At 35.2% G+C, this 22,399-nt stretch overlaps 1 protein-coding gene across 3 annotated transcripts in view; it reads left to right on the top strand.

Moving 5' to 3' along the window:
• The window catches only part of XRN1 (5'-3' exoribonuclease 1), a 102,785-nt gene that overhangs the window by 54,271 nt on the left and 26,115 nt on the right, over nucleotides 1–22,399 (top strand). For all 3 annotated transcript variants that reach the window (XM_082712959.1, XM_082712958.1, XM_082712960.1), the window contains exons 23-32: nucleotides 178–276; nucleotides 2,525–2,640; nucleotides 3,152–3,298; nucleotides 7,911–8,000; nucleotides 8,360–8,495; nucleotides 12,211–12,267; nucleotides 12,398–12,530; nucleotides 14,623–14,692; nucleotides 15,866–16,073; nucleotides 17,338–17,433. In XM_082712959.1, the coding sequence (XP_082569085.1) occupies nucleotides 178–276; nucleotides 2,525–2,640; nucleotides 3,152–3,298; nucleotides 7,911–8,000; nucleotides 8,360–8,495; nucleotides 12,211–12,267; nucleotides 12,398–12,530; nucleotides 14,623–14,692; nucleotides 15,866–16,073; nucleotides 17,338–17,433 (1,152 nt within the window). The remainder of the gene's footprint in view (nucleotides 1–177; nucleotides 277–2,524; nucleotides 2,641–3,151; nucleotides 3,299–7,910; nucleotides 8,001–8,359; nucleotides 8,496–12,210; nucleotides 12,268–12,397; nucleotides 12,531–14,622; nucleotides 14,693–15,865; nucleotides 16,074–17,337; nucleotides 17,434–22,399) is intronic.

Raw genomic sequence — 22,399 nt, 5'->3', positions numbered from 1 at the left:
GTATTGGCTCAAATTTATAATATAATCACATTCATTTATGAATTCTAAGAGAATCTCCAGTATCCAATTTTACTGTCTTGTTGTATTTCAGAAATAAACATTGTTCAAATAAGTAGAAAAGTAAATAAAATGTGGTGAAAGAGACTAAAACATTGTGATTTTCTTTTTCCCTCCAAGGTTCAGGATTCAGGGGATGTGATTACAGAAGGTAGGATTCGTGTGGTTTTCAGCATTCCATGTGAGCCCAATCTTGATGCTTTAATACAAAACCAGCATGTGAGTACCATAGTCCATATTGCCTAATTTAGAACTGATAAACTTTGAAAAGTGTTAGAAGCATATTTTTACCACCTCCTTTGAATACATTATAAATATTTTATTTAGTACTGATTAAATTATCTCACAGTTATGTCTAGTACTTAAAAATGAGTGTGGGGAATCTGTTTTCAAACTTCATGCAAATGTTCAGGGGGAAAAAATCATTGAAATCTCATTATTAATCTGTAACAGTTTTTATGGGTTATCATGTTCAAGCTTAAGAAGGGGCACGTGTCTTAGCCTATCCTCTGGGAATAGGCTTAGATTTTTTTAAATAAACTTTTCATAATTAAAGCCTACATTTTTAGTTTAAAGTAGTGGCCTTTTTGCAATGGAAGCTAAAGATGAACAATCACTAGAAAAAAATGGGAAACTGCATTTAAATTCACAGCGTCCTTTTTTAGGGCCTTTTTCCTCCAAAGATGTTCACTGGCCTCCTTTTATTTTTCCCTATTACAATAGGAGGAGGATTCTGATATCGGTTGTATATTCTTATTGATTGATTAGATAATTGCTTCAGCTGAAATTAATTCACAATCAGCCAGCTATTGATACTTACACTTTTATTTCTCTAATAGTAAGCTCTAAAGCTTTAAATGAACTAAGGGCATTGAACATCAGCATATACTTGAAGAAACATTATGGAAGGCAGAAAAGTCTCCAGATTCTTACCATCAGGTGTCTTTTGGAGAAAGGATTCAGAAAGCACAGTCAGGAAACCAGGAGAGTGTCCTGCTTGATAAAGATGCTGGAGCTCTCTGTTCTGGGAGTCAGTGGAGGGAAAAAATTATTTATGTTCCTTTATCCCTAGCTTTTTCTAGATCTGAAAGAGACTGCCCACCTCTAAAGTACAGTGTGCTAGGCATGCCTTCTTCTCTATGCTTTTTCTCTTTACATACCTTATTAACTTTTACTCATCTTCTTTCTCTACCCCAGTGTTCTCTGCTTTTTACTTTACATTTTCTAGAATATTTGTGATGATCTTCATCAATTTTAATTATATCATAATCAAATATTTCTCAAAAACAATACCATTGGTATTTTGGATAGGACAATTCCTATATAAAATAGGATTGTCCTGTATATGATACAGGAATTGTCCTGTATATGATACCGTAGTTGGCATCTTTGTCCCCTGGAGACTAAGAGGCCCATGCCAGTAACTGAATGATGTGGCCCTATACATTTCCAGATGCTTATTAGAAAAATAAGTAATACTACCTATGATAAGAGAACTACTACCTTAAGTCCTCCTATCTATTCTGGAAAGTGTATTTGAATTGTCTGTATTATTTATAATCCTAATAATGCTCTTGATGGAAAAACTATATTGCATTCTTTACCGAGGATATTAACATATTTTAATAATGAATTTATATATTCCATGTACCAAAAAAAGTTTATCCATTTGGGGGTTATTATAGACATAAAATATGCATATAATTGATAAGTGTTTATTATATTTATACACATTCATATGAATATAGTATATAAAATCCATATAAAATAAGTATGTGTTATTATTATATATTTTATGTCAAGATTATATGGTAGCTTACCTTTTTTGGTACTGGATTTGTAATTTGCTTCCTGATTAATTTAAAAATTATATGATCTGATACCTTTTTTTAATCTTAGTTTCTTCCCTTATGTACATAAATTTAGGTTATATTTCTTTGACTGTATTAACTATAAGCCTATATATACTTCTTACTTTCATATCATAGTAAATATAATGAAGAACATTTTTAATTGTGCTCAGTAGCAACTGTTTTGATGACATACTCATATTTTAGTTCAATGTTAATAATCATCAAGGCCTCATTATGTCCCTAGTGCTTTACTAGTCCCTACTTGGAATATGAAAATTAATGTTTAAAAAATAGCTCTTGTCTGCAGAGTTTGCCATTTAGACTTACAGTAGACTTTATTTCTTGAGGCAGTTTCACAAATTGTATATTTCCTCCCCCTTTCATTCATCCTTGGGAATTCTGTCCTTTAAGGAGAGAGAGGAGCAGAAAAATTCTGCCTACAGATCCTTTCAAAAAAATAAAAAGGGAAATGGATCACTTACTTTTGAGAATCCTTATATTGCCACATTCCAATGGTTAGTGATGTCTTGATTATCTCCAGATTTTAAAGGTAAAGAAATAACATTTGATGCTTTGTGTTTCCATAATTGACCTTTTTGTTTTTATATTTGAAGAAATATTCTATAAAGTACAACCCAGGATATGTGTTGGCCAGTCGCCTTGGAGTGAGTGGATACCTTGTTTCAAGGTTTACAGGAAGTATATTTATTGGAAGAGGATCTAGGAGAAAGTAAGTTTATGTTAGAGAAATTTACTTAAAGTGGCAGAAAAAATTAAATGATAAAGATAAACTGGTTAATACTTTAGTATTTATTTTCTTTTATTAATTGCTCTGAATTTTCTTTTAAAATTATGCATAAATTCCTCTGATGGTGATCTTTCATCTAAATGGCACATGTTTTAGGCGTTTCTTATTTAGACAGTTCTTATTTTTAGCAGCTAACAAATTGAACCTTGAAAAAAGGTATCAGAAGGTGTGTGTGAATCTCAATAATATATTTCCCTGCATTTTCTTATCTCATTCTCTTCTCTAGTTATATAATCTATTTATATGATTTGTTAACTTGGGTTTTAAAGCCTTTCCTCTAGTCTTTCAATAACTGCTACTTTGGAAATAACCATGAAAACTATAGAAGAACAATCAAAACTAAGTTTTTCTAAGAATTGAAAGCAAAACTTTGTATTCTTTGAACAAAATTTTAAAACGTGTGTGTGTGTGTGTGTGTGTGATTTAAATTCAGCCCTCATGGAGACCATAAAGCAAATGTGGGTTTGAATCTCAAATTCAACAAAAAAAATGAGGAGGTACCTGGCTATACTAAGAAAGTTGGAAGTGAGTGGATGTATTCATCTGCAGCAGAACAACTTCTTGCAGAGTACTTAGAGAGGTAAGTGCCTAATAAGATCCTACTAAGCATCCAAAAATGTGGGAATGTAGTAACTCTTTTACTTTGCTGATACCAATTTTAGACAAAAAAAAAAAAATGTTTCCTTTGGTAAAATGTGATGTATTACATATAAACGTAATTGTGTATCATGGAGCATCATAGCTGTTTGCAAAAAGAAAATAGAAAAATACTGTATATTTTTTTTAATTTTTTTATTTACTTGACAGAAAGAGATCACAAGTAGGCAGAGAGGCAGGCAGAGAGAGAGGGGGAAGCAGGCTCCCTGCTGAGCAGAGAGCCCAATGTGGGGCTCGATCCCAGGACACTGGGATCATGACCTGAGCCGAAGGCAGAAGCTTAACCCACTGAACCACCCAGGTGCCCCTACTGTATATTATGTAAAATGAAAAAGGATGATGAGAACTGGCCTACTCTTATTTTTTTTTAATTTTTAAATTTTTAAAAGTTTTTGTTTTGTTTTAAGTAATCTCTATACCTAACATGGAGCTCAAACCTACAACCCTGAGATCCAGAGTTGCGCTCTCCACCAACTAAGACACTCAGGTGCCCTTTAGCCTCCTTTTACTGAAAATTTTCCTTAACTCGCTATCATAAATTATTCAGTATTTTGCATGTCTATGTTAGTAGTAAGAGAATTGGTACAGATAAACAAAGCAACTCTTCACACTGTGGATTTTCTGAGTCTTAAAACTCCAACCAGATAATAGATTACTGTCCTAAAATTATTGAATCTTATGCTGAAATGGTCTAAAAAATCAATAAATCTCAGTTCCTCATTTAAAAATGAGAAAACTGTACTGAGATTAACTGAGTTACTCAGTGACAAAGATTTATAGGAAAACATTTACTTCTCATTCATAATCGAGTGTTCATTCCTTTGTTCTACTGGTTTCTAACCCTGAATTTGAGGATCCTCTTAGTTTACTAGGGCTGCCGTAACAAAGTAGCACAAACTGGATAGCTTAAAACAACAGAAATTCATTGTCTAACAATTCTGGAGACCAGAAGTCCAACACAAAGGTGTTTGGTAGGACCATGCTTCCTCTGAAAATGGTAGGAAAGGAACCATTCCATGCCTCTTTGCTAGCTTCTTGTAGCCTCATACATTTGTGCAGAACTCCAGGCCTCCATCTTCACATGTGTTGTCCTTGTACATCTTTACATCATCTTTTCCTCTGTTAATGCCTGTTTTGGTGTCCCAAATTTCCTCTTTTCATAAAGACACAGCCATGTTAGATTAGGGCCTACCCTAAAGGCCTCATTTTTATTTTATAATCTCAATAAAAACCTTATTTTCAAATAAAGTCACATTCTGAAGGTAGTAGGAGTGGGACTTCAATCTTTCTTTTTGGGGAAGGAACATGATTCAATCCTGTGTTACCATCTGAAAATTTATTTCTTCACTTCCATATATCTTTTTTTTTTCACTTCCATATTTCTTTAAAATGTTGTATTTACCCTACTTTTTAATGATTTTTCAACTTGACATATGCATTGATTTTGTACCATGAAAAATGAAGCTTTAGCTCTCTTCTACTACCTTCCCTTTCTATCTCCTCACCTTCCTGCACGTGTGTGTGTGTGTGTGTGTATTACCCCTTTCATTATAGTTGTATTAAATCTGTATTTAAGGTTTATTTGATTGAGATAATGTAAATGGTCTCAGGTGGACCTTGTAGATTAAGATGGTTGCATGTCCTTTCTGGTACACATTTTTGTTTTCCCCATCTTTTTTGATCATTTCCTTATTGTCTATATTCACATAACTAATTCAACCCTAAACTCTTCATCATAGCTGGAAGACTTTGTATAGTCAAACAGATCAGGAGATCTCTCAGTTCTGTTTTTTCGTATAGACTCCCTCCTTGAAACCTTTCATCTTCTTGCTTTGATGTAAACTAATTATTTTCTAGAGCTATCACATAGCTGTCATTCTAAGGTTTCTCTCTACTTTTATCCTAGGAATTCCCTTCACCATTCTGCCTTACAGGATTCCTTTATTTCCTGACTTTCATACCTTTTTCTGTCTTATGTCTCCAGTTTGATGGAGCACTTACTCCAAGAGTTTCCTAAGAGAGCTTGTGTGTCTGGAAATGTCTTTATTCTTCCCTGACTAGACTTGATTGACAGCTGGCCTGGGTGTAAAATCCTAGATTACAGAAGTTTTTCCTTAGAATTTGAAAAGTACTACTCTGTTCTCTTTTTGTTTCCTTTGCTGGTAAGAAGTCCTATGCCATCGTGATTCTGAATCTTTGTGTGTGATCTGTTTCCATTTTCTGAAATCTTCTCAGAATCTTCCCTTTACCAGTGCTGTTTTAATAATGTGATGATGTGTGCCTTGGTATGAGTATTCTTTCCTTTGGCTGTTGAGTCATTTCACACTTAAAACTGATGCCCTTCCATTATGAGAAAATTCCTTGTATTATTTCTTTGATAATTTCCTCCTCTCTTTTTTTCTGTTCTTTCTGAGACTTCTGTTAGATGACAGACCTCTGGATTAATCCTCTTAATTTTCTTATCTCTTCTTACCCATTTTCTATATTGTTATACTTCTGTTCTACTCTGTGGGAGATTTCTTCAACTTTATCTCATATCATTTTTATTTTTATTTGATTTAATCATTTCTAATTTCTCAAAGTGTGTCCTTATCCTCTGACATTCCTTTTCTATAGTGTCTTTTTCTCTTAAGATAGTAGTTCTCGTTTTTCTTCTATTCTCTGTATTTTCTATTTTCTCCAAATTGCTCTTTTTTTTTTCCGTTTGATTTGACTGCACCGTTCATATTGAAGTTTTTTGTTTTTTTTTTTTTTACTTCTCTGGTGCTTCTTTGGTGTCTAATCATATTTAGGAATGAGGTGCTAAAAAGCAGATTGGAAATTTAGTGTGCTTTGGTGGGGCTTGTCAGGTGGGTCTTTGCTATTTTCACAAAGGGCCTCCAAATATCACTACTTATGTGTGTATATTTTCTCACAGCCTGGCTCCTCCAGCTTTTTCCTTGGAGAACAGATATGAGGAACAAAACTGACTTCCAGTGTTTTGGTTATTAACTGGGAAAAAGGGATCTTATTATGGAATGGATAATATGAAATCCCTCCAAACCTCCTTTTAAATGACTTATTTCTATGGCAGCTAGAATAGTGTTGTCAGACAGCCCTCAGCTATGAGCTTTCTTCAGGGATTGCCTTACAGAAGAGAACTGCCTCACCTAAAGTTATGTCCCTTTCCCACAACAGCCACAGATCCAACACCTGATGTACAAGGAGGTGTGTGAGACCTAGCCGACCTGATTGCCCTAGTTCAGGTGAAGGACCATCCTATTTTGAGATCTCTGTAGAACTGACCAAGGAGTTCATTAACAGTAGATGACAGCCCAGCTTTTCCCTCTTTTGCTTCCTTCCCTTTTTCCTTCCCTTCTACATGTGTTGATTCCACAAGAGCCCTCTGATAAACTTCCTTCTTGCTTATTTTCATCTCAAGAGTGTGCTTCCTAAAGAAGTTACACTTCCTAGCCTGCTTTCTAGCAACACGTTATGTAGTAGTTAGACTGTCATCAATTCCTTATCATCTCTTTATGTCCTACCCACACATCTCCCTGTGCCTTGTATTCCTAAAGCTAGAGCATCCTCTATTCAACCTCTCCAAAAGATAAACTACAGACAGGTCTTGTGCTGGGGTGAAGGTAAGTAAGCACATGATCAACCAACTGCTATTATACAAAATTTTCAGCTAAAAGTCTAGTAAACTTCACCCTGCCCATACTACAGCATTAAAATGTACCTGGAGCCCTAATTCCAGAGCTTTTGCAGACATGCACGGTTTAAATCAGCTTGCTTGTTGTTGACTTCCCACCCTGGTTGCTTAGAGTGTAGCTTTTTCCTGTCTTTCAAACCAGTTAATACTTACCCATACAGTCTCCAGTTTCTAAAATTTTGTTAACAATTCATGTATGCTCTCAGACTTAACGTTTCTCTTTTCATGCCTTTCTGGGTCTATGCCCTATTTTATACTTTACTCTTTTTTTAGTAGGTTGGGAAGTGAGCAAATATTAAGCACATTGGTTCAATCTGTTATGTGTATTTAAAAGTCCTGCACTATTTAGGAAGCAATGGTGTTTTTAGACATATCAGAAGAAACTTTTAGGTTAGTTTAGTTATTAAATCTTGATTTAAAGTTTACTTGATTGAGATAATGTAAATGGTGGACCTTGTAGATTATTATGGTTGCATTGCCTTTCTTGTACACAGCTTTGTTGTGAAAATTAGAAAATGAATATGTAGATATTCTTTTTGTCATTTATCACCTATCATTATGATCTGAGAGTAGTTAGAGTCAGTAATTGAAGTTTATAAGTAATTGAAGTTTATTACAGTTTATGAATTGAATCATTTCTCCCATAGCTACTGAGCGTTTTTTGAGGGCCTGCGAATACTTTCAAATCATTAGGCTCTATCCCTTATTAATACTCTGTGTGTAATAATCAGTCCTCAATACGTTTTGTATGTTCCCTTGGAATCCAAAATTATTTGATAGGAAGTTTATGTGAAGTTAGCCATATATATTTTCTAAGCAGTATTTTTGTTTGTTTGTCTAGGGCTCCAGAACTATTTAGTTACATAGCCAAAAACAGCCAGGAGGATGTATTCTATGAAGATGACATTTGGCCTGGAGAAAATGAGAATGGGTAAGCAAAATTTGTGGTTTTTATTGGCTCATAGTTCAGCTTAGTAGTTCTAGTGAAGGGTACAGTAGCTAGTTTAAAAAGAATTTATACTACTTTTGTGGGGAGGGTTTTATATATTTGCTTTAAGATCGTCATATAATCTGTTTCACTTATATCAGTAAAGTACTTTTAAACTAATTTTGTGGGGTTTTTTAATTACTGAGAGATTTATAATTAGTCCCAATTAAGTTTAGTGATTAATTATTAATTATGTAATTGATATCTTTTATAATTCACAACCCTCGGAAATTTATTACACCTTTTGTATAAACCCTCAGAAAGTTTTAATTATTGTGAAAAAATTATTGTTTTTAATGTAGTGCTGAGAAAGTTCAAGAAATTATTACTTGGCTAAAGGGACATCCTGTCAGTACTTTATCTCGTTCTTCTTGTGATTTACAAATTCTGGATGCAGCTATTGTTGAGAAAATTGAGGAAGAAGTTGAAAAGTGCAAGGTACTTATTTTCAATAACCAAGATGACTGATGAGATTTGAAGTTAAATGGATTGTATGTAATTTGACAGATTATTTTTGTTTCAACCAAACATGAACTCAATGATTCTAATTTATGACTGGTAATCCTATAGTTTAAAAAATGTTCCAGCCACTTCCAGTGGCCATTAATAAGTTCATATGAATTTTTAAAAATGCACTTTAATATATAAAAGCTATCACATTTAAATTTTATGTTCTAATGGTGTTTCTAATTTTAGGAATCAATATTCGCTAATTCTAGCCAAAATACAAAGTTTGTGATTAAGAAATAAAGTTCATCCCCTATTCCTTCCTATTCTAAGTTCTTTAAAGACATAGTTCTTTTTATAGAACATAAACATTGTGTTTAATTCACTTTTACAGAATCACTTCTAAACATATTCCTTATTTTTGAAATCCTGTTTAATCTTTCCTATTTTTTTATGTCTTGAGGGGTTTTTTTCCTTAAGATTTATTTATGACAGAGAGAGATAGCAAGAGAGGCAACACAAGCACAGGGGACCTGGAGAGGGAGAAGCAGGCTCCCTACTGAGCAGAGAGATGACGTGGGGCTGGATCACAGGATACTGGGATTATGACTTGAGCTGAAGGCAGAGGCTTAACAACTGAGCCACCCATGGTGCCCTTATATCTTGATTTTAAAAACCATAATCTTGGGGCGCCTGGGTGGCTCAGTGGGTTAAGCCACTGCCTTCGGCTCAGGTCATGATCTCAGGGTCCTGGGATCGAGTCCCACATTGGGCTCTCTGCTCAGCAGGGAGCCTGCTTTCTCCTCTCTCTCTGCCTGCCTCTCTGCCTACTTGTGATCTCTCTCTCTCTCTCTCTCTCTCTCTCTGTCAAATAAATACATAATAAATAAATTTAAAAAAAAAAAAAATAAATAAAAAAAATAAATAAATAAAAACCATAATCTTCTGTGTAGGCTTAACTATTTTACTTATTTTGATCTCTGTCTTGATGTAATAGAAAATGGATTGATTATATTTCTTTAACTTTTATTTTCCATACATTTGCCTTTTTATTAAAATGATGTTGCTTTGTTAACACAGCAGTCTCACAGCAAACGACATTAAGAAATGGGCTCTGAAGCCATTTCCCCCCATTTCTCTTTCAACACTTTTAATGTTAGGCCAGATACTTTAGATAATTATTTTCCATGCCTCTATTGTCTCATTAATAAAATGAGAGTCAAATAGTACTACTTCACAGGGTCATCAAAAGGATTAACTAAGTTAAATCATGTAAACTCCTTCTAATAATGTCTGTTTTTAATGCCTAACGATGCTTGGCTTTTATTCTTTTAATTCTCTTATCACATATTCAAGAGCTATGAAGACAGTCTGAAAAATTACTACTGGATGATTCTTGTTCTCTTTAGGAAAAAACTCCTAGAGCCAAGAGTTTGATTTTTTGTGATCTATCACTATCACTATCTTTTGATAGATACTCAGATAACGATAGAAACCTGCATTTCATTTTTTAACCTGCATTTCTTTTTGTCTTTCAATCTAGACTAAAATCCATTTGTACAGCATTGTTTTTGAAATGAGTCTCTCACTTAATAAAGGCTTATTACTCTAAGCCCCCAAATTTTATTTGAGATTCTCCATTTCTAACAAGCTCCCAGATCATATTTTGAATAGTCAGACCCCAGAACTTTTCATTTCATATATGTGGGTTAGGGCTTATTGTGAAAATTCCTAAGTTTATTAATTTGCTTAGTGAATCAGGCTTGATTGCTTGATTGTCCTCTAATCAGTGCTATAATGTAGTAATGCCTAGAGATACGTTAAAGCATATAGGTTGTTGTCTTCATATACAGTACTCCAGGCATAAGTTTAGGGACTGCTTTTTTATTTTACTTAAAATACTTCTTCTTTTTTCTCCTTCTTGCTGTTTTCAGGGGGCACCAGCTGTACCCTATTAGTCCTAGTCTGCTGTGGGCTGAAAGCATAGACTTTCTGTCAGTACTGCCTTCACTGTTCATTTTATTCAAAATTATGATCTCTCTCTACAGTGCTGATCCCCCCTTACCTGCTTTATTTTTCTCTGCTTTTTAACATCAAACATTTCTTGCTTGTATGTATGTCTCCCTAAGTAGAGCAAAGGAATAGGCCACTGTTTTATCCTTAGCACCTAGATCACTACATGGCACATAAATGGAACTCAGTAAGGATTTGTTGAAAGAATAAATGAAATACCTTTATAATAAAAGATAATAGGGTCTGTTTAAAGACTTGAGCATTTTACAGTATATAAATACAAGAACTCTATGGTATATGGTCTCTATAGCTTGGAGTTGTTTTATGCTCTTTTGTACTTATTTCCATAAGGTGGGTTCTAAAGATGGGTGGCTGCAAATTAAGTAAACTGTTGCCATTTTTCTTAGTTGGTAAGACTTCACTTAAAAAATATTTAATGTGAATGGTAGTTATGGATTGCAATGGATATAAACTGTCCTCATGGTTTTATTGGTAGAACAGGTAACGTTATTTCTGTTTTACAGTAGAAGGAGGCTGATGCTTAAGTTGAGTGTGAGTTCACAAAATTAACAAGGAGTAAAGATGGGACAGAACTCTTCTTCCAACATTTGTTAGATGATCAAAAAATTCAAATATCAAAGCCAATTTCATAATAGTTTCCAAAAGCAAGGGCTTTGTTAAATCAGTGCCACCTTAATTTTTATAAGTAGCCATAAAACCCTAGTATTGTCATAGATGAGTACTTTATACTTATTTTCTTTTAATGTAGATCTTCATTGACCATCATATACAATTCTTTTTAGAGTAAAAAGGCATTTGAATAGGATAGCATTTACATAAAGTTTTAAACAGGTAACTCTAATCTTTTGTTAGCAGTAAGGTTACTTTGGGGATATTAATAACTGGGAAGGAATACAAGAGTTCTTATGTTGTGCTTAGTAATGTTCTCTTTCTTGAACTTAGCATAGTTATACATAGATAAGCTTATACTATAAAAATCCATCAGGTTTTATGCATACTATTTTATTTTTCTATGCCATAAATGTCAAAAAATTTTCCCTTTAAAAATTGTAAGGGGCACCTGGGTGGCTCAGTTGCTTAAGCATCTGCCTTGGGCTCAGGTCATGATCTCGGTGTCTTGAGATTAAGCCCTGGGTCAGGCTTCCCACTCAGCAGTGAGTCTTCCTCCTCTCCCTCTGCTTCTCCCCAATGCTTATGCACACACTCTCTCTCTCAAATAAATAAATAAAATCTTTTTTAGAAAAATTTTTAAGTAAGAATTTATTATCCCCCTGCTGCATCTGAAGAACTTCAAATATTCTTTAAATACTCATTTCATTTGGCTTTTAAAAATGAATAGGAGCACCTGGGTGGCTCAGTGGGTTAAGCCTCTGCCTTCGGCTCAGGTCATGCTCTCAGGGTCCTGGGAGCAAGTCCCGCGCCAGGCTCTCTGCTCAGTGGGAAGCCTGCTTCCCTCTCTCTTTCTCTGCCTGCCTCTGCCTGCTTGTGATCACTCTCTGTCTGTCAAATAAATAAATAATATCTTTTTAAAAAGTAAATAAATAATAAAAATAAAAATGAATAATAATCATGTCCAACTGAATAATAATAATCTTATTTTTAGTGTAAATCTAAATGACAATAATTTTATAATTTAATATTTTTAAATATCTAAAAATTTTTCTTTCTTCAGCAAAGAAAGAATAATAAGAAGGTACGAGTGACAGTGAAGCCCCATTTGCTGTACAGAGTAAGTTTCCTATCAAAGAATTCAAAGCCTGTATTTCAAAAGTGTAGAAGGAACAAAATATTTCTGTTATAGTAATAGAAAAATTATTTCAAATTAGAATTAATAATAATTAAAGCTTTCTTCTCTTCAGCCTTTAGAACAGCAACATGGAGTCATTCCTGATCGAGATGCAGAATTTCGTCTCTTTGACCGTGTGGTAAATGTGAGAGAGTACTTTTCAGTTCCAGTTGGCCTTCGGGGCACCATCATAGGAATTAAAGGGGGTAATATCTCAATACTTGGTGTGTCTTCAACTGCATCTGTAATTGTAAAGTAAAACACATATTTCTGTGTCTTATATCTAAGCAGGAAGCAACAATGTACATATAGTTAACACTATTGTACTCTACACTTAAAAATAATTAAGATGGTAAATTTTATGTCATGTATTTTTATTTAAAAAAAAGAAAAGAAAAAGTTAGAGAATGGAGGAAAAAGAGAAGAACAATTGAGGATCTAAATTTGCCTCAAAGGGATGCCTATTGTGAGCAGCTTTGCAGTGTAGATTCCAAAAAAATCAGCCTAGCATGAAGCAGCAAATCCAGTGCCAAGGGGTCAAGCTGCTGGCAGCACTATCTTTTGATGTCTCAAGCACTCAACTTTGGTCTAATTGTCTGGACTAGGAATGGTAAGGGCCAGATGGGTAAAATGAAACAACCCTCCTGCTGCTGTCTGCTCAACCCCCTGCATCAGCTGTTCAAATACAGAGCATATTATTAGATTGTGTTCTAGTTAAGTTGTCTTGATAAGGCCTTAGGACTTTGGTAACATTGGAGTTTTCTTTATTCTGGCAGTTCCTATCAGTAATAGTGACTACTTGGAATTTTGTTTTGAGAAGGTTTTTAAAGCTATATATATGCCAAGTGGGATAGAGCTTTGTAACTGATTAACCATGTCTGCCATGGATAAAAAAGGGAAATATTTCCCCTCAGCCCTCATCTGAGACCTCATCTCCATAGTTAATTCACTAAAGGGAGTGAACAATCCTCTTACCTTTTATAATCTTAATAATCTTTTGAGGAAGTACCCCTCCCACAGATAGGGAATAAGAACCTAAAAGGTGAGCTTTAAGCCTTCAGAGGAGAAACTCCAGCCTCTCATTAAGCCTCTTCTTACTTTCTGGAGCTTAGATTTCAGACAAAAGTGTCAGGTTGAAAGATAGAGCTGAATATTGGGGAATGGATGAACTCTATAGGCCTGGTTTCAGCTGGGCAGGACTGGGGATGGGGAACAGACATCCCTCCACTCCTATCCCAGGTTAGGATGTTATCAAATATTGTATTAGGGTTCTCTGGAGAAATGGAACCAATAAAGTAGAAAAAGGGTAGGGGAAAGGTGGAGAGAAATTGAGGTGGGGGGAGGGGAAGTGGTAAAAGAGGGAGGGGAGTAAGAAGAGGGGAGAGGGAAGGAGGTAAGGTCGGTGAATTCTGAAGTAATATAATAGATCTATTATTAATTTAGGCTTAGAATTCAAATATAGCTAATTATTTCATTTTATCTTGGTGTTTCGGGTAAATTTACTCTTGCCAGATATATCTCATCAGCCTCTCTGCCAAGTATGTTCTTCTCTGTTCCTATCTAAGTTTATTGCACTTTCTCATGTCTCATATCTCAGTTATGGCATCTGTAATCTACCAAGTCATCTCAGCCAGAACCTTGGAGTCATCTTTGGCATCTCTATCCTTTTTATCTACACAGGTCACAGATTCCTGCCAATTCTATCTAATAATATTTCTGTTCTTTCCATTCTATTCCCTTTATTAAATAAACTGCCATGCTTTCAGATCATCACTGTCTTTTATCTTACTGCAAGACCTTCTGAACTGCAGACTCCAAAGTTACCTCTTTTTTTTTTTTTTTAAAGATTTTATTTATTTATTTATTTGACAGATGGAGATCACAAGTAGGCAGAGAAGCAGGCAGAGAGACAGGAGGAAGCACGGTCCCTGCTGAGCAGAAAGCCCGATGCAGGGTCCATCCCAGGACTCTGGGATCATGACCTGAGCCAAAGGCAGAGGCTTTAACCCACTGAGCCACCCAGGCACCCACAAAGTTACCTCTTTTATTAAATCTTTCATTATGAATAATTTCGAACGTAGATAAAAGCACAGAGAAAAATAAAAATAACCCCCTCACAACATCTAATTTAAAATATTATTTTACTTCAATACCATTTAGGTAATCTGCAAGTTTATCTACTTTTGATTTACTGTATTCCCCTAAACCATTTTCCTGTAGGTGTAATGCTTTTTACAAGCCAGACACTTAAATGCTGATTTTTCATCATATGATTTTTAAATTCCTCTTATTTAACAGCTAATAGAGAAGCTGATGTACTATTTGAAGTATTATTTGATGAAGAATTTCCTGGAGGCTTAACAATAAGGTTTGTATTTCCTGATGATAATTACACTTTGTAAGTATGTCCACGTGGCCAGTGACTTTACATTATTTGTTTATTTGTCCACAATTTGAATTCCTGTCATATGCAAGACATCATACATGCTATAGGGATATAACAGTGAATAAGATAGACATGCTTTCTAGACTCACAAAGCTTTCATTTTAGTGGGGGAGATAATTGTGTAACTGATTATAATATTAATTATTTAATTAAAATGTGAGAAGTGTTGGGAAGGAGAAGCTCCAGTTTCTATAAGAGTATGACTTCTAGAAAGTCTTCTTTGACAAGTGATATTTAAGATGGAACTTGAAGATTGAGTAATAGTTAACTGGAGGAAGAGGGAAGAAGAATGGCAATGGTCAAGAAGAGGAAATAGAAATAGCATGTGCAACAAAGGATTTATTCATTAAAAAAAAAAAAAGAATGCAAGTGTCAGCAACTTCAGCAACTATGTAAGATGAGAGAGTAAGAGAAAAGAGCAAGCCAACTTTGAGGACATGCTAATGATTTTGATATCTTGGTCTTTATTCTTAAAGCAATGTGAAGTCATCAAAATCAGAGGTGTGGCATGATTGCAGATTTAAATTTTAGTGGAATTGTGGTTGCACAGCCACACTGGGGTGGTTTGAGGGAGTAGGAAATTGAGCTGACCCTTGAGAAGTTTGACCATGAAGGAGAGAAAAAGTAACTAGAGGTTAGCAGGTTTAAAGCCAGAAGATTGGATTTTTTTGTTTTTAACTTATATGTGAGATTTACTTATTTGGGGGGCAGTACTGATTGAAAAGTTAAAAAGTTACAGGAAAAAGGATTATGATAGAATGAAAGATGCATGGAATGGGCTCTGTCACTTAACCTTTGTGCTACTTTGGGTAGGTAGTTAAAAGCATTTTGACCCTCAGTTTCCTCATTTATAATGAAGATACATACTTTACTAGATTATGATGAGGATTAAATAAAGTCCTTTCCAGTTTCAGAAATATATCATCTTATAAATGGAGATCTTTCTATGATTTCAGGTTCCTCTACTGAATTTAAAAGTAATATTTACTAATTGAGATTATGGACTGATTGTCCACCTAAAAATAATTTGATTCTTCTGCTCCCTTTAGTATTATTTAGTATTATTTCCCTCTGAAATAACTGTTTACTTTTTAGGTGCTCGCCTGGTAGAGGATATCGACTGCCAACAAGTGCCTTGGTAAATCTTACTCATGGGAGTCGCTCTGAAACTGGAAATCAGAAGTTGACAGCCATTGTGAAACCACAACCAGCTGTGAATCACTATAGCTCAAATACATCAATTTCTTCTGGGCATTTGGGAGGCCTGAACCATTCTCCCCAATCACTTTTTGTTCCTACTCAAGTAAGACTCTTAGTCTTTCATTTATTTCTGCTTCTTTATAAATCTCAGGCAGACTTTATAAGTAAAACCTAATTTGACTTAGTTTTTAAAAAATTTTTGGTTCAAGTCAATTTCAGATTTGTTTTTAAGTTAATAGGCTAGTAAAGAATGCTACTAGGGTGCCTCTGTGGCTCAATTGTGAAACATCTGCCTTTGGCTTACGTCATGATCCCAGGGTCCTGGGATCGAGCCCCACATCAGGATCCCTGCTCAACAGGAAGTCTGCTTCTCCCTCCCTCTCTGCCTCTCCCCCAACTCATGCTCTCCTTCAAATAAATAAATGGAATCTTTAAAAAAAAAAAAAAAAAAGGCTACTGATAACATCCTATGTCTGTTATAAAATGACAGTTTAAAAAAAATACATTTTTAAAAAAGAACCTGAGAAGGCCTGTTTTCATATGTTTACTTTTCAAACTACATTTGTATAACTCAGATGTTGTATTCTGTCTGCTATGAAATGACATGAATTTGAGAGGTTAAAAGGGAGAGAATTACATTAATCAAAAGCCATTTTCAAGTTCCTACCCATGCAACTCATAGGTGATTTCCTCTATTTTATCTTTCTGGAGACGAAAATTGAATTGTTTTGTGTGAGACATTATGTAACTCCATGTCCCCAAATCTTACCCACATTTTAATCCAAGTAATACATGTTCATTATAGACTAATTAGAAAGTACAGATAGGGAGATAATAGCAAAGGAAACAGAACCAAAAATCAAAGTTCATAGGTAACCACTATTAAATTTTGGTACATATTTGTTCAGAGTTTTAATCTGTACAAAATCAATTCCTCATAAGTAATAGCTGGTTTTTTAATCTGTTATTTTTGTGTAAAATGAAGATTTTAAAAATTAAATTGTTAAATGTTAGCTTGAATGAGATATCAGTACATTGGAAGACTAAAAAAAAAAAAAATCTACTGGCAGGGATATTAATTTAATATAATCTTCCATAGCATTTTTCATGTTTTAAATACTTTCCAGTAAAACCATTCAAAACCAATTACAAATGATAAAGACCATTTTTACTCCAATAGAATATTTTTATGATGACTGTACTGAGCTCCAGAAAAAAAAAAGAAAAAAAAAAAAACTGAGATTCAGATAATGGAAGTTAATATTTTTGTACTGCTAAATAACTTTAATGAATTTTTTTATTTTAATATCAATCCTTATTTTTTTCTCATATTTCAGTTCCTTAAGAAACTTTTTGTGCTTTGCCAGGTACCTACTAAAGATGATGATGAGTTTTGCAACATTTGGCAGTCCTTACAGGGATCTGGAAAGGTTCAACATTTTCAGCCAACTCTACAAGAAAAGGTTAGTATACCTTGTTTGATAGACATTTAATTCTAAAAGACAAAATTTACATTTCTCTTGTGAGCATGCAATGATTTTTTTCCCCAAAATCTCATAAAATAGAAATAACAGTTTTAATCATGAATTTTCATAATTCTCTTCAGCCATATATAAAAGTTTTTGGACTCAGGAGTAGGAATGTAGATAATTTTTCTTTTAAATTATTTTAGATTTTGTTTTAGTTTGCAGAATCTCAATAACTATATTTTAAATTCAACAAAGGCCTTAATGCACTTATTATTAACTAATTAATTTCCACTTGAATGTGGAGCTTTATGTTAGCACTTGGTTGTCTTAAATATGAATGAGCAAATTCATATTCCTTAGTATAAATTAAGAAGGGAAAAGAAATTCTGCTAAAAAAGTAGACTCAGACCAAAAAAAGGGAAAAGGTAAGAAATTCCTACAATATTTTTGCTAGTTACTGACCTATCTTCACAGTGTAGGTAAAGAAAGAATATTCTCTCAAGTTTATAAATCAGTAACCTGCACAATGGAGGCCTCATTTATTCTAATGTCTTCCAGTGATGGTGACATTTTCAGAGTAGAGGAAGAAAGTAGCAAAGAATATTATGGTAAAATAAACCTAAAAGTGAGAGTGACAAAATACACAGGGCTCTTCTGCCAATAGGCTAAGTTTTGCTTAGATTATCCATAAATCCTTACTACCTAAATGCAGTCTATATCCGAATTTCAAACCCTCTTTTCCTCTCTAATTTATTTGGTACCACTAACCATTCATTTTTTAGGAATGCTTTGTTATCATTCATTCATTTTATTAATTCATTCAACTTGTATTTATTGAGTGCCTATCATGTGCATTGTTCTATGTAATGAGAATATAGCTCTAAACAAAACAAAAATTCTGACCCTCAAACAACTAGTATTCTAGGGAGGAGAGGACAATAAATAAGTAAATTACATGGTATATTAGATGGTAATTAAAAAGTTTGAGAAGAATTTCAGAGAAGGAGCATAGAGAATGTTGGCAGGAGGGGGAGGCAAGGTTTTGCAGTTTTAAATAGAATGATCAGGTAACATTTGAGTAAAGATTTGAATGAAATGAGCAATAGAGTATCTAAGTAGATATCTGAGGGGAGGGTGTTCTAGAGATATTCAAAGACCCTGTTGGGAAGACAATTCCAGTGTACTCAAGGAAGAGAAAATTATAGTTTTGAATCAGTAGGCTGAGTTACAGGAACTGTAATTAGATACCATGCAGGACCTTATGGGTCATTATAAGGATATTGTTTTTTACTTAGTGAGAAGAACAATGAGTGAAGCGTTTTGAGCAACAGAATGACATGATCTGATTTATATTCTAATAGGATCATTCTATCTGCTATCTTAAGAATAGAACATAGAGGAGCCAGGATGGAAACATTATTTAGGAGATTACCGGAATCATCAAGATAGAGTTCATATTGACTTGAACCAGAATAATAGGAGCATGAAGAAGTGATCAAATTCTTGGAAGCTATTGCCATCTAATGATGAATTAGGTATAGGGTTAAGAGAGAAAAATATGAATTAAAGAGTATGACTCTTAGGGTCTTAGTAACTAAAAGGATAGAATGACTGTTACCTGAGATAAAGAAGGTTGCAAGTCAAGGAGGATTATGGAGGGGGATCTGGAATTCAATTCTGGTCATAGTAAGTTTGAGATGTATATTAAACATCTAAGTGGAGATACAGAATTAGAAATTTGAGTACAGGGGTGCCTGGGTGGCTCAGTCAGTTAAGTGTCTGCCTTCTGCTCAGGTCATGATCCCGGAGGAGATTGAGTCCCACATCAGGCTCCCTGCTCAGCGAGGAGACTTCTTCTCCCCCGCCCTCTGCTGTTCCCCCTGGTCATGCTCTATTTATCTATTTATCTATATCCAAGGAAATGGATATAGATAGAGACATTTAACAACTTAGCCTTAGAGAATTCCATCCTTAAAGAGCCAGAGAAAACCAGTAAAGTGTGGTGTTGTAGATGCCAAGTGAAGAATGGACGTTAAGAAGAGTAATCAACTGTGTCAAATGCTGGCAATGGATCAGTTGAAATGAATACTTGAGAATTGACCATAGAGTTTTATACCTGAGGTCACTGGGAATCTTGACAAGAGCACTTTCAGTAGAGTGGTAAGAGTGAAATACCAAGGGGCACCTCAGTGGCTCAGTGCGTTAAAGCCTCTGCCTTCAGCTCAGGTCATGATCTCAGGGTCCTGGGATAGAGTCCCGCATCGGGCTCTCTGCTCGGCAGGGAGCCTACTTCCCTTCCTCCCTCTCTCTCTGCCTGCCTCTCTGCCTACTTGTGATCTCTCTGTCAAATAAATAAATAAAATCTTTAAAAAAAAAAAAAAGAGTGAAATACCAACAAGAGTGTGTTCAAGAGAGAAGAGGAGAAGAAAAATTGGAGGTAGCAGTATAGGCAATTCCTTCAAGGAGTTATACTCTAAAATGAAACATTACCCTGACTCACTCTCACCTTTTGCTTCTTATTCAGCTTCTTTCCTCTTCTTTTTTTTCTTTTTAAAGATTTTATTTATTTATTAGACAGACAGATCACAAGTAGGCAGAGAGGCAGAGAGAGGAAGGGAAGCAGACTCCCCGCTGAGCAGAGAGCCCAATGCGGGGCTCGATCCCAGGACCCTGGGATCATGACCTGAGCTGAAAACAGAGGCTTTAACCCACTGAGCCACCCAGGCGCCCCTTCAGCTTCTTTCTTAACCTCTGTTTTCCCAACTCTTCTCTGGGCACTGTTCCCAAAAACTGAGAAACTTTTTTTTTTCTCCACCTTTTGTTTTATTGTTTGGTGATGTTGGCTCTTACCTTGCTGCTAATTTAACCACTCAAGCTATGTGATCCATATTTCTCAATCAGGATCAATCTAAGCCAGTATCTCCAACTTTCTAGAAGACAGGTATAGATGGACACCCCACCATCACCTCAGCCAAAAGATGTTTTAGAATTGACCTCATCTAAAGCTTCTTATCCTTATTTCTAACACTACCATTTCCCCAGGCATATAATCTGAAAAGAACGGAGTAAAATCTTTCGCCTTTCTCCCCTCTTTTTTTTTTTTTTTTTGCGGTGAAATTCCAAATCTTTTTATTTCTTGCCAGTTCCCACAATTGGGCCTTAGTCTGTCATCCTAAGCCTAGATAAACCTCCTATCTGTGCTTCCCACTTCTTTTCTCTTTCCTTTTTAGTCCTTCTTACATAGTACTGTTTGATGTATCTTTCCTGTTGATCTTTGTTGGTGATCCTTTCACCTGTGTAGGCCTGATGGCATAACTGGGCAAAATACCTAATTAATAAAGACTTCTCGGTTTAACTTTAATTTGTTCCCTGAGGTACTGTGGTGTAATAAATCTGGTACTGGACTCAGAAAGTCAAATTTGGTGACTCAATTTGAACAACTCTAATTTCCTTGGGCCTCTGTGGCCTCATGTGCAAAATTAAAGCATTAGACTTAGATGACCTCTTTTTCAGCCCTAAAAGAATGTTATTTTTTTTTAAGATTTTATTTATTTATTGGAGATGGAGAGGGAGCATGAGAGTAGAGTGAGGGACAGAGAGAGAAGTAGTCTGCCCCTGAGCAGGAAGCCCGTTGTGGGACTTGATCCCAGCCCTCTGAGATCATGACCTGAGCCAAAGGCAGTTGCTTAACCGAGGTGCCCCAAAGAATGTTATTCAAATATAGAATGTATAGGGCTCTCTGTTCAGTACTCGTGGAATTCAGCCTCAAGTGAAACTAATATCTAGCCCTTCTATATCGAACTCTACCTAATTCTTATGTAAAGTGTATTCAACTCTTTGGTAAAATGGTCTTTTCTAGTAAGATTGGTCTGTTTATTTTCCCTTCCCGACAAGTAGGTAATTCCTATTTCAGGTTATGTGTTCTTACTGTTCCTTCTACTTTTCCTCTCTCACAACCAAAATTCCCCTAGATCTCCAGCAAGTTCTCCTAGTCATTTTATTGCCTATTGCTTTGAGATGGAACTGAACACTTGATATTATATTTCCTCAGAATCTTCTGCATGCTGCTCCTGTTATTGGGTGCTATTTCATTATTTGTATCAGCTAAACATTGTCATGTTGTATTTCCTCCTATATATTCCAAGAATTATGGGCTACCACATATATCACTTAAATCCGTGAAGCATTAATAAGCAACCTGGTGTTCATCTGATAAGCATATTGCAGACAACTCAACATGATTTTTTAAAAAGTATTCAAGCCAGGCACCTGGGTGGCTCAGTGGGTTAAAGCCTCTGCTTTCAGCTCAGGCCATGATCCCAGGGTCCTGGGATCGAGCCCTGCATCAGGCTCTCTGCTCAGCAGGGAGTGGGCTTCCTTCTCTCTCTCTCTGCCTGCCTCTCTGCCTACTTGTGATGTCTGTCAAATAAATAAATAAATAAATCATTTAAAAAAATTAAAAGTATTCAAGCTTCTGGAAAAGGCAACACTATGGAGACAGTAAAAAGATCAGTGGTTGCCCAGTGTTTGGGGGAAGGATCAGTAGACAGAACACAGAAGCTTTTTAGGGCACTGAAAATAATCTGTGTGGTACTGAAATGGCGGATATATGTCATTATACATTTGCCTGAACTCATAGAACGTACAGCACCAAGAGTGAAGCCAATGTAAACTATAGTCTTTGAGTAATAATGATGTGTCAGTGTTAGTTCACTGGTTGTAATAATATACCACTCTGGTGGAGGATGATGATAATGGAGAATGCTGTACATGTGTGGAGACAGAAAGGATATGAAATATCTCTGTACCTTTGTCTCAATTTTGTCGTAGACCAAAAACTCTTTTAAAAAGTCTTGTTTTTAAAAAAATTTAAGTCTTTATTGGCAAAATATGACAATGGGAGTAATAAATAACTTGATGTAGATATCAGATAGAACAACCCAATAAACTATACCCCAAA

The sequence above is a fragment of the Mustela nivalis genome, assembly GCF_964662115.1.
Source record: "Mustela nivalis genome assembly, chromosome: 1".
Taxonomy (NCBI): Eukaryota; Metazoa; Chordata; class Mammalia; order Carnivora; family Mustelidae; genus Mustela; species Mustela nivalis.
This window is presented reverse-complemented; position numbering and strand designations above follow the sequence as displayed.